The sequence below is a fragment of the Elephantulus edwardii genome, unplaced genomic scaffold, assembly GCF_000299155.1.
Source record: "Elephantulus edwardii isolate Elephantulus edwardi_28Jun2011 unplaced genomic scaffold, EleEdw1.0 scaffold00181, whole genome shotgun sequence".
NCBI lineage: Eukaryota > Metazoa > Chordata > Mammalia > Macroscelidea > Macroscelididae > Elephantulus > Elephantulus edwardii.
Window position 1 is genome coordinate 1869431 of NW_006399931.1, and position 12120 is coordinate 1881550.

Genomic DNA, 12120 nt, shown 5'->3' on the forward strand with positions numbered 1-12120 from the left:
TATACTTTGTATATGTTGTCAAGAGGGGCCATTCCTTGAAAAAAGATGTTGGGCTGGGAAAATGAAAGGGCCAATGAAAGAGATGAGACCCTCAACAAGACAGATTGACACAATGACTATCAATGGCCTTAGTGTCTTGGACATCGTGAGGATGGCAGAGGGTAGGGCCAAGTTCAGCTCTGTTGTTCACAGGGTTGATATGAGTCATAGTTGACTCAGCGGCACCTAACAATAACAACAACATCATAAAACACTACATCTCCTCAGGCCATTCCAAGTCAGAAACTTCAACCAAATAAACTCCAGGCTCATTGCAGGTTCAGCCCCAAGATTGGAGAAGGAACTACAAGTGCAACCTTCCCCAGTGGCAAGTCTCCCAGGCAGCTCTCTGAGCTTGGGTGAGGCAGGCTGGCCTGGAGCATGCAGCAAGACGGTAAGAAGCCTGGGAGGAGGGGAACGTCAGGGAGGGGAGCACCCTTCTAGGCTGCTTGGAAATCTTGGGGTGTGGGAGAAGGGAGGAAGGTGAGGGAAGACAATGAAGAAGGGATATTCTGCATAAAGGATAGACTCATATTTCCAAATTATTTTTCTGCTTTTGACCAGCAGGGGATGGAATGAGATGGGGTGTGGATGAACATGCTTGTTGTTATGTACTTGATTAGTAAGTGAAAGAGTATCGGTTCAAACTCGCCCTGAGGATCCTTGGAAAACAGACCCATTGACCTGCTTCCCCCACCTCTTCCCCTCGCCATCTACCTGCTTTAAAAAAATGCGCTTTGAAAATCCCAAGTGCACACAGGGTCGCTACACGTCTCAAACGCAACCGCAACTAACAGCAGCAACAACAACATCAGGACTTGCTTCCATTCCCCCCCCCCAGCTCATCTGTCCTCCCCCAGTTTCTAGGGGAGGTTTCCCCAGTCACCCCTCCCTGCCCCACTGCCTCCTGTCTTAGATCAACAAGGTCAGTCAACATGGTCAAGGAGCAAAGACTCATCTATAAGCCAGTTCCGAAAGAGAATGGCATGTTTTGTGGGAGGCCACTGTAGGTATGGTCTTCCATGCCTCACGTGGGCGGGGCATGGGGGAGACATGCGAGTCCTTCTTCTGCCCAGGCATCAGCAGCGTGAACCAGCTTGGGGGTCTCTTTGTAAATGGCAGACCTTTGCCCCTGGACACCCGGCAGCAAATCGTGCGGCTGGCCATTAGCGGGATGAGACCCTGCGACATCTCACGGAGCCTCAAGGTGAATATGTCAGTGATGAGGACAAGCAGGCTAGAATCTGGGGTGTTCCACACTCTGGGGGCATTGAGGACCCAGGCTACTTCCTAGAAGACCCTCTTGGATGCTGGGGAAGGGAGCGGCAGGCACCCAATTGGGAGAAGGGACCTCCAGCCCTGCAGCCTGCGCAAGCGAGTCCTGCAGCCTCATTCTGTCCCAGAAGCGCTCACCCATCCGCCTCACCTGTCCTTTCCTCCACCTGACCCAGGTCTCTAATGGCTGTGTGAGCAAGATCCTAGGGCGGTACTATCGCACAGGGGTCTTGGAGCCCAAGGGTATTGGGGGGAGCAAGCCTCGCCTGGCCACACCCACTGTGGTGGCTCGAATCGCCCAGCTGAAGGGCGAGTGTCCAGCTCTCTTTGCGTGGGAGATCCAACGCCAGCTGTGTGCTGAAGGGCTCTGCACCCAGGACACGACTCCCAGTGTAAGTGGCCCTGTCCCTGCTGGCACTGGCAATAAGCTTTCAGGGTGGGGCCATGAGTTTGCACTTGATTGGTAATCTGTGTGTTAGTGGTTGATTTAATCGTGCCACGGGAGAAAAGCTAGCTGCTTCTGCACGGGGTGATAGATAGAAAATGCAGCCATTCTACCCTGCAATACATGGGGTCACCATGCGTTAGAGCTGACACAGCGGCAACAGGTTTGATCTTGCTGTTGGAGAGGATACGATTCCTTCCTGTTTGGTAATGTGGGCGTCCAAGGTTGGGTGTCAGGGTTCCCAGGCTCTCTAATGCAGGACTGTCTCTTCTTAACACTGGTGGTTGAGAGAGTTAAGAAGAAAATGCTGGGGAGAGAGAAGGCTGCCCTTGGAAAGATGGGCAGGGGCACTGGGGAGAGTATACAGAGGGAAATAGTCTCAGGATGCAGCTCTGGCTCAGGCATCATCTCAGCACCCAACTCTCCCCAACCTACCCAGATCTCCTCCATCAACCGGGTCCTGCGGGCACTACAGGAGGACCACGGACTCCCCTGGCCACAGTTCCAGCCACCAGGTGGGTCTGTGGGCTGCACCTGGGATAACTGCAGCCAAAACGCCAGCATTACCATCTTCAGAGCCTTTGAAGTTCTTTCTTGCATTATCCTTAAAACAATCGAAAATGGGGGAGGGCCTGGAAGTGCCTATTCTCTCCTGTGACTCATAGGGACCCAATGAACAAAAGGCCTGAAGCCTTTTTATAACTATCAACATTTATCAAAGTTAGTAGAGTTTCCAGAGGCATATTGTTTAGAAAGTGGATGCCACTCCTGCTTCCTAGTGGAAGATATTTGAGGTGCACTGAAGGGAAGTAAAGTGACTTGCCCAGGTTCGCCAGGTTGTGATTACAGGTTCTCCTATCCCCAGGGTCACAGGACAGGCTGAGTAAGAATGAGAATTGGTTTTTGGTGTTTGGGTTTATTGTTTGTTTGTTTTAAAAATTTTATTTTGCTACTAGTTTATTTACAAAATTCAAATACAAATTTGAACAAATTCTTTCCATTTCCCTCACCCCTCCACCAATCAAATTGTACAACCCAATGATTAATCCCCCCTCCCCCCTGCACATCCACACCCCTCTTCTTTCAACCTCTCCTACCTTCCTGGATCCTTATACTCATTCTACAATAATGGTTCTATACAATATCTATTCTTATGGGACTGAATTCACTCAGCATAATGCTCTCCAGTCCCTCCCAAGTTAGGTAATAATTTACAGAGTTGTTGTTCCTGCGTGCTGCATAGTATTCCATTGTGTGAAATGTACCATAATTTCTCAGTCCATTCATTTGTGGTTGGACATTTGGGCTGTTTCCATGTTCTTGTGATGATGAATAATGCTGCTATGAACATTGGTGTAAAAATCTCAGTTTGTGCCTCAATTCTCATTTTCTCAGGGTATATTCCAAGTAGTGGAATAGCTGGGTCATATGGAATTTCTATATACAGGTTTTTGAGGAAGCGCCAAACTGCCTTCCAGAATGGTTATACCATTTTACAACCCCACCAACAATGTATGAGTTCCTTTCTTACCACATCCTCTCCAACATCTATTACTTGCTGCCCTGTTAAACTTTGCCACTCTTACTAGAGTGAGATGGTACCTCTTTGTGGTTTTGATTTGCATCTCTCTTATTGCCAGTGATTTGGAGCATTTCTTCATGTGTCTGTTTGCCATTTGAATATCTTCCTCTGTGAAAATTCTTTCCATGTCTTTTGCCCATTTTGTAACTGGGTTATGACTTCCTTCTGCCTCATGCACAGAGCTTCTCAGAGCTTCCCTCCAGTTTTGTAGTCAGGCATTCTGGATGAACCCTGCTACTTTGTCCCCCCTGTACTAATCCCATACCTCACCCTGCTATTGATCACGTCTCCCATCAAGTGTTCCTGCAGTCACCTCCAAGCAACTGTGGATGCCCCAGCCATTTGCCTCTGCTTGTTTACCATTTCACCCCTTCTCCCCGAGCCAACTTCAGGGTCTTGGGATCCACGTGGCAAGAGGAACCATCACCACAAAACACCACAAGCTGCTCTTGTTCTCTGCAGTTGTTTTGGCTCCAGTTCCTCCTGCTCCCCACAGTGGTTCCAAGGCCCCTCGGGGTCCTCACCCAGGGACTGGCCACCGGAATCGGACCATCTTCTCCCCAGGCCAAGCCGAAGCACTAGAGAAAGGTGCTGGGGCAGGGTCGACAGTGGGTCAGAGGGCGCTGGGCATGACAGGTGAAGTCAGTGGGCCTGGGCCTGGGCAAGGCGGCAAAGGCTGAAAGAGAGGCTGGGGTGGGGGCTTATGCTGGTGAGGGGGGCAGTCAGGGCTGTAGCAATTGGAGAGCAGGGTCTGAGGGAAGACCCAAACCTGCTTCTCCCCCTTCACCCTCAACTCTGCGAGCCTGATCCCTGCAGAATTCCAGCGTGGGCAGTATCCTGATTCAGTGGCCCGTGGAAAGCTGGCTGCTGCTACCTGCCTTCCCGAGGACACAGTGAGGGTGCGTGAGATTTATGACACAGGGTGCACAAACTATTAAGGTAAAGAGTCTGTGCCACACAGAGCTTTGGTTTCCCACAAGAAGAACAGGGAGACAAGAAGGTGGGAATAGATGTGTCTGGGTTGGGCCTCATTTGGTAGTAGCTCTTCTCCTTCTCCCACTTCATGCCTTTGAGTTGAGAGAGGAGGCAAAGAGCAAAGGCCAGAGGCTGGAATCAGGCCAGTCCCAAGGAAAAGTGTACACTCCATGTTCAGGACAGGAACACGTGGCAAATGGAGGACAGTGAGTTACCAGGCAGGAGAGGGCATGGCTCGCTCCACTGTCCCCACCATCTTTCCTCAGGTCTGGTTTTCTAACCGAAGAGCTAAATGGCGTCGGCAAGAGAAACTCAAGTGTGAAACACAACTACCAGGTGATTGTTCTATGTCCTTACTTATACACCCCTCCATCCAAGTATCCATCCATCCATCCATCCATCCATCCATCCATCCTCCATCCATCCATCCATCCATCCATCCATCCATCCAACCATCCATCCATCCATCCAAGCATCCATCTATCCATCCATCCATCCATCCATCCATCCATCCATCCATCCATCCAAGCATCCATCCATCCATCCATCCATCCATCCATCCATCCATCCTTCATCCATTATCCATCCATCATCCATCCATCCTTCATCCATTATCCATCCATCATCCATCCATCCATCCATCCATCCATCCATCCATCCATCCATCCAAGCATCCATCCAAGTATCCATCATCTATCCATCCATCCAATCTTATCCATTTATTCCCTTCTATTTTTGTTCACACATTTTATTCTCATCTGTCCATACCCTCCCATCCATCATCCCCTCCCATCCATCCATCCATCCATCCATCCATCCATCCATCCGCAGTCCCTCATCCTTATCCATTTATCCATTAACCATCATCCATTCCATCCATGCATAAATCCATCATCTATCATCTGTCCACCCGCCCACCAATCCATCCATCCTCATATCCATCCACTCCCATGAATTCATCTATCCATCCATCTACCAAACATGTACTTAACATCTCTCAAGTACTAACACCATAGTAGATGCTGAGCATACAGTTCCTGTTCTTCTCGGCTGTGTTGTTACGTGCCATCAACTCAGAACTGATCCGTAGCTGCCCTTCCAGCTGGTTTTCAGAGGCAGTAAATCACACAAGAGGAGACTGCCCGTCCTTCTTCCATGGAGCTGCTGGTGGATCCAAACTATATACCTTTGGGATTGCAGCACAGTTTCATCCTTAAGATTTGGTCTTTTTCCCCCTGGGGGTTCCTCATCCCCTCTCCTCACCCGTGTAAGAAGTTGCTGCCTTTCCTAGATCCTTTATCTGACCTGACTCACCATCATACATATTCATCCAGTTCATTCTTTCTCTGAGTGGTTCCACCTTTACCTTCTAGGTACTTCCCAGGATCTAAACGGACCAGCTGCTTCCCAGGGTCTTGCTGGACCAGGTGCTTCCTCAGGAATCCTGACTGCACAGGTGCCCAGGAGGAGATGGAAAGTTGTGAGCTGGGGGGACTTCCAAGAGCTCACTGCCTCCCTTATTTCTGGCTCAGGCATGCACTAGAGTCCTTAGCTCCTTAAGGCACCCGGAGTGCATGCTTCCAGAAGGCGCCATCCCCACAGTCTCCTCTGGAGTTGTGCAGGATACTTACTGCATTGTGGAGAGCCCTGGGGCCCATCTGCTAATCAGAGGCATCATCTGTCAATTTTTCTAGCAGTCCCCTGGCAGTGTGTCCACAGTAGCTCTGCCTGCTCTGGAGGCCCTGGGTCCTTCCTGCTACCAGCTCCACTGGGGGGTAACACCTGACAGAAGTTTGAGTAACACCTCACCCCAAGCTTGGTTCGAGTCCTGCTGGGGTAAGAATCCCAGACAGGCCTTCGTCCTGGGAGTTGTGGGAGGGGCGATGGATTTCTAATCCACGGGAGAATATGGATCTTCAGCTGAGACCATCAAACGCACTTTGATAAAGGTCTTTCTCATGCTTTGAGTGAGTCTCCTCAATTGGAGAAGGCTGTGCTCCCCTGAGGCTGCAGTACCATTGATGGAGGAAGAGAAGAAAGGGGGTGGGATTAAGATTTGAGTGCGTGTATTCAAGCCAGGGTACCAATGTCTTAGTGCTCCTCCTTTCGGGATGTTGAGAGGTGGGGTCGGAGCAACAAGCCCAGGCTTCACCTCCATGTCTCTACAGGCTGCTTGTCCCCAGACCCGAGTTCCCTGGATTCAGTTCAGATTTGCCAGCCTTGCTTTTCCTTCCACTACCCCTGTCGCCAGTCTTGGTGCCCACCAAGCCTTGGCATGGCCTGGCTCCCTACCCCTACGGGCCTAGAATGAGGGAAGAAGACAAGAATAGAAGAAGGGGGAGAGAGAATCTAACACACGTCTAAGGAGGTCACTGCCCCTTTCTCCTACCTGCCACCTCCTCATCACCTGTGGACCTTGCCTCACCTGCCTCGATGCCCTCATATGTATCACCTGAGGGGAAGGGCTCGAGAGGCGATGCCCATCCATCTCTCACAGTGAACCTAAGATTCCTCTCCATAGCAATAAAAACTTTTCTTTTTTATTAATAGAGGCTCTTGTTTTCTATCATATTTCTCATGTACACCCATACATCATTACCCCTTGCTTTAATATTTGTAAACTATTTTCTACATTTTTCTCTAAATCCTCTTTCTATATATTTACCTCCTCCCTGCCCTCCTTTCATCTCTATCACTATTATCCATCTACTATCAATCTACTATCAGCTATCTATCTTGATGTGTGGGTTCTCTCTCTCTCTCTCTCTCACACACACACACACACACACACACACACACTGATGTTACATCATGTCTCTTCACCTCTAAATCCTTTAGCACACATCTCCAAAAAATTAGGACCTTCTCATGCATAATCATGATACCATTACCACATCTAAGGACATTTCTAGTAATGCTTTAATCTAAGAAAATAGACAATAATTCCATAATAGCATATGTATTTTTCCATAGCAGCACACAGAGTGGAAATGCCATTTTTCATATTCTGCTTTTTCAATTATGAATGCCCCTGGGGCATGTCTGCATAGCTCTCCTTGGAAGCAACTTCCAAATCTTCTCAATTATGTTCCCCCGCAGAGAAAGCCCTAGGCTCCTCCAAGGAAGTCTGGGGCTATAGGAGGGCGGAGGGTTGTGGGGGAAAGTGAACAACGTGGAGAATATTCTGAATGGGAGATGGGATCATCCCTCCAAATTCTTTTTCTCATGTGGAGCAACAGAATGATGATGGTGCAAGGTGAGGTGGGGGTGAACCTGATAGCTGAGTGGAAAGGCATTGTCCTGCCAACCCAAAGGCACACAGTTCAAATCCACCAACTGCTTTGTGGAAGGAAGAGAGACAATTTCCTTCTGTGTGAATAACACCCTCTGAAAACCTGCTGAGAATCATCCACGAGTTACTTTTGACTCGACAGTACCTGACAACATAGCAGTGCACTCTTAGGTCGTCAGGTACTGATCCAAAAGCTGTCCTTCAAAAGGCCTCTCTACCATCAAATATACTAGATTCAGTCTGTTCAATGCATTGGCCACCAACCATTCATGTCTATGTAAATGTACAAACTGAATAAAAAGAATAATTCAGTTCCTCAGCTGCACTGTTGTTGTTGTTAAGTGCCCTCAAGTCCTAGAAGACTCACAGTGACCTTATGAACAAAATCCCTGAACACTTGTATAGCTTTCATCGTTTCTCCAAATTCATAAAGTTTCCAGAGACTAGCCATTTCAGAAATGGATGTCACTCCTGCTTCCAAGCTTCTTTTAATCGGGAAGCTCCACCAAACACAGCCCCCCATGGGTAACCATTCACGCATTTGACACCAGTGTCAAATCAGTGACATCAGTGTCACAGTGGTCAGCATCACAGCAACCACGAGTTACCTCTGTACAGTAAATGGACAGACTAGTGCTATATGACTTAGAAGAATGCTTTGACCAGAAACAATTAAAACCAGGCCTGAGGGCTGCAGGTTAAAATCACCCACCTTTGGCTTGGTAGCATCACTTCCTGTCCACGAGGCCCAGGTGGGTTACTAGATCCATTTTAAATGCTCCAAAGTCGCATGAGGCTAATTGGCAACTGTATTGTGGAGCGTCAAGATGAAACAGCACTCCCACCAGGGCAGAACGTCCTCCGGGGCAGTGCAGCTCCAGCGTGAAATGTCTGCCATTTCTTCAGCACACCCTGTCCCTCTCCTATCTTTTTCTTCCTCCCCAACTGGAAGCTTTGCAGACAGAGCTGCCCCAGGGAAGAGGGAGGTTTTGTTGGCTGGCTGGACAGAGCCACCTGTGAGTGAGCCAATCACAGTAATGACAGGACTTGTGTGGGCAACGCCTTCTCCACTGAGGCTTCCAAACTGAGCCCCTGCAAGCAGAGGGTCCATGACCACACGTGGGGCTCAGGGTAAGTGTAAGCATGAAAGTGCATGTTTGTGTGTGCACGCAGGTGTGTACACAACACAGCACTTGAGTGTGTAAATGTGTCTCTCCAATGCTGTGGCAGGAAGTCCCTATCAAATGACCCATCAGGTCCCCCTTGCATAGTATACCCTACCCCAAGGCTTGCCCTGCTTTGCCTTGATCTCTCAGGTTTTCAATCTTTACTTACTGGATTAGAACATAAAAACTAGTTTTTTTCTATTTCTTGAGGAGAAAACACATTTATAGAACCTTAACTTAGGGCACGAGAGGGAAATCTGACCAGGGTTTGAAATGCAGTGTTGTTCTTGTTGTACTTAGTTGTGGTCAATGTCTATTTATGGCAAGTGGTTTTGATTTTCCATTTATCCTAATCATAAAAATATTTATTTCTAAATAAAGGTAGTTAAGAGTCTATATCAATTCAAAGCATTAGTAGGGCAGATGGCAAGTAGATACTAAGATGATAATAATAATAATAAATAAAAGTGCAAGAATGACAGACATTTTGATGGAAAGAACAGTGGACTTTAGAGTTAGAATGACTGAATCAGAGATCTAATTTTGCTGTGAGTAGTCAAGGGATCTTGGACAAATTACTTCAACTCCCTCTAAAGGGTTGGAAATGGCAGTCAGTGAAGTACACGTCATGTTCACCTTACTAGATCAAAAGTAATGATAAGGGAGGAATGATTGGTAACCATGGGGCAGGGGCCAGGTAGACATAAGATGTTATTACTGTTGGACTATGCCCACAGGATTACTAATTATCCATTCTTTCTAAACCAAAAGGCTGCATGTAGAGTCACATGTGGCTTCTGAATTTCTGAGGGCAAGGCTAGACTAGACGAGGTCACTGGGAATGGTGTACTGACTCTCCTAAGGATGAGAAGGACCTCTGAAGACACTGGTTCTTAGCCAGCCTCCCCTTTTCTGGGTAGAGCTCAGAGCAGCCTGGAGCCCCAGTCTTCACCCTCTTCGAACCCCCTACTGTGTTCTCAGTCACAGGCACACAGGGTTCTCGGGCGTGGCCTGTCGGGATGTATTGTTTCTCGAAACAGGTGTCCTGCTAAACCAGGTAGGAAAATTCGGGGAACAGATATTCTTCTCATGGCTCTTGACTCTGGGGTTCCTGTTCCAGTTAGTACATTAGTTTCTCCTGGAGGTTTTGGGTTCTGGCAGGGAGCATCCCACTGACCTGGAGACAGAACAGGATGTTTATCAGCTATTGACTGACTTCCGGGTTGTGGAAGAAAACTTAGCAAGGGTCTATGGGAGAAGAGAAAATAGAGAAATTTGTCTCGTTCTTGGGGAAGATCCAGAACTATACAGGCCTGTGTGAAGTTGATGTGTAGGGGAAAGTTGCAAAGGTCAATTAAAGATCAAACGAATGGTGCCAAGTCATTAGAGTTGGACTTCAGCTGACAGGTCAGATGTGAGACTGAGCGGGGTTGGGGAAGGCTTCTGATACAGAGTGACCGCAGTGCAGAAGCCAGGGTTTCTAGCAAGCAATTTATAGTCACTATCTTAGGTCTTATTTGCAACAACTTTCTGAGATACATACTGTAATCTATGAGAAAATGAATCTGAAAGGTTTACTTGTCCATGGTCAAACCATGAATTTAGCTGATAAAAATCTAATTAGAGCCCAATTTTCCTTGAATCCAGAAATGAGTTCTTCATCATCACAATACACTCTCTCCCAGCACACCAAGACATGATGGGACCTGAGAAATTTCACTCGATATAAACTCTTCACGGAAGAAAGAAGAAACTGGAGCCCAGGAGGATTCTTTTACATGTCTCCACTTGACCATTTCAAGTGTTCATAGCTAAAACTAGTAGAAAAATGAAGATGAACCAGGTATGGAGGGTCTGTGTTTAGATTCAGATTGTTATTTAATCTTCATAGTACGCTATGATATAGATGTTGTTATTGTGTGATGTTGAGTCAGAATCAACCCACAGCTGACCCTCCACTGGGTTTTCAGAGACAATCACATGGGAGGAGACTGCCCAACCTTCTCCCATGGAGCAGCTGGTAGACTTGAACAGCATGCCTTTGGGATTGCAGCACAGCTTCTTACCACCGGGCCACTAGAGCTCCCTATGGAGTAGATGGTATTACCAGTTTACAGATAAGGAAATTGAGACTTAGAAATGTTAAGTCATTTCTCTAAGGTCCCAGAACTAGTACACTAGGCTTCCTAGCTCTAGATTATAGGTCTGTATGACAGAAAGCTCAAGTTCTTCCTACAACACCCCTTTGACATCAGCAAAGTGGGTGACTGTGAAGGAAAAGAACTAGAAGCAATAAGATGACGGGAAGAGGTATGCGCGAGAGAGTGCTGGGTTAGGAACGCATTACAAGAAAGGCCGCCTGGTCGCATTTGAGGGCAGTGGTGGCTGAGTGGGAGAATCCTTCATTTCCATGCAGTCTATCAGACACAAGCAGTTCAAATCCACCAGCTTCTCTGTAGGAGAGAGATGGTCAGTCTCCTCCTGTGTGATTTACAGCCTCTGACAACCCACTAGAGGGTCAGCTATGAGTTGGTTCTGACTTAACAGCAAATAACAACATAACAGGAAGGAGACACAGTTCGATTCCTGGCCAGGGGAGCGCAAGTGTAACCACCATCTGTCTTGACAGTGGAGGCTTGCATGCTCCATGATGCTGAATGGAGCTTCCAGACTAAGACATAGGAATAAAGGCCTGGCAACCTACTTCTGAAAACCAGTCATTGAAAAAGAATCCAGGGATCACAATGGAGCTGTCTCATTGTGTGGGTTCACTATAAGTTGGGGGCTGACTTGATGATGGTGAACAGCTTAGTGGGGTGTTTGTGTGACAAAAGGGCCTGGAGGGGAACAGAAATGATACAGGGGATGCCAGGGAGAGTGGTGCAGGCTCTTGATGAAATGTCTGGAGTCCAAGAGTGGCAGCGGTCAATGTTAAGGATGTTAAGGAAACATTAAAAACATGTTCAAGGTGTGTTGAAGGGAGACTCAGCAACGGTGCTCAGTCCTTGAACCTGAGATTCTAGGAGACCTGCAAAGCTCGAGATGGTCATAGGAGGCTGGAAAGAAGAGAACAAGGAGTCTAATTCCAGTTCTGCCAGTTTAGATGGGATGGCAAGATGCAGTTACATGAACTGTGTACACCAGTAAGTTTTCAGAGCTAGAGAGAACTATCTTGGAGCCATCAGCGCCCTCAAAGATCCTGGAGGGGTAGGAACAGAGAGGATACACAGAGACCAGAAAGCACACCCTCAAAGCACACCTTTTGGCACCTACACCCATGCTCAGAATCACCCTCCTCATCTGTAAATGGGGTGACATTCTATACATCCTATACCATGGGGCTCTG

General features: G+C 47.7%; 1 protein-coding gene across 1 annotated transcript; it reads left to right on the top strand.

Annotated features, from left to right (window-relative positions):
• The first annotated feature begins 1081 nt into the window (after positions 1-1081).
• PAX4 (paired box 4) lies at positions 1082-6622 on the top strand. The gene is given in 10 exon segments (XM_006896094.1): positions 1082-1246; positions 1491-1706; positions 2199-2274; positions 3804-3929; positions 4158-4240; positions 4583-4652; positions 5717-5772; positions 6011-6152; positions 6485-6552; positions 6554-6622. Coding segments are annotated over 10 exon segments (1071 nt in total).
• Positions 6623-12120: the final 5498 nt, after the last annotated feature.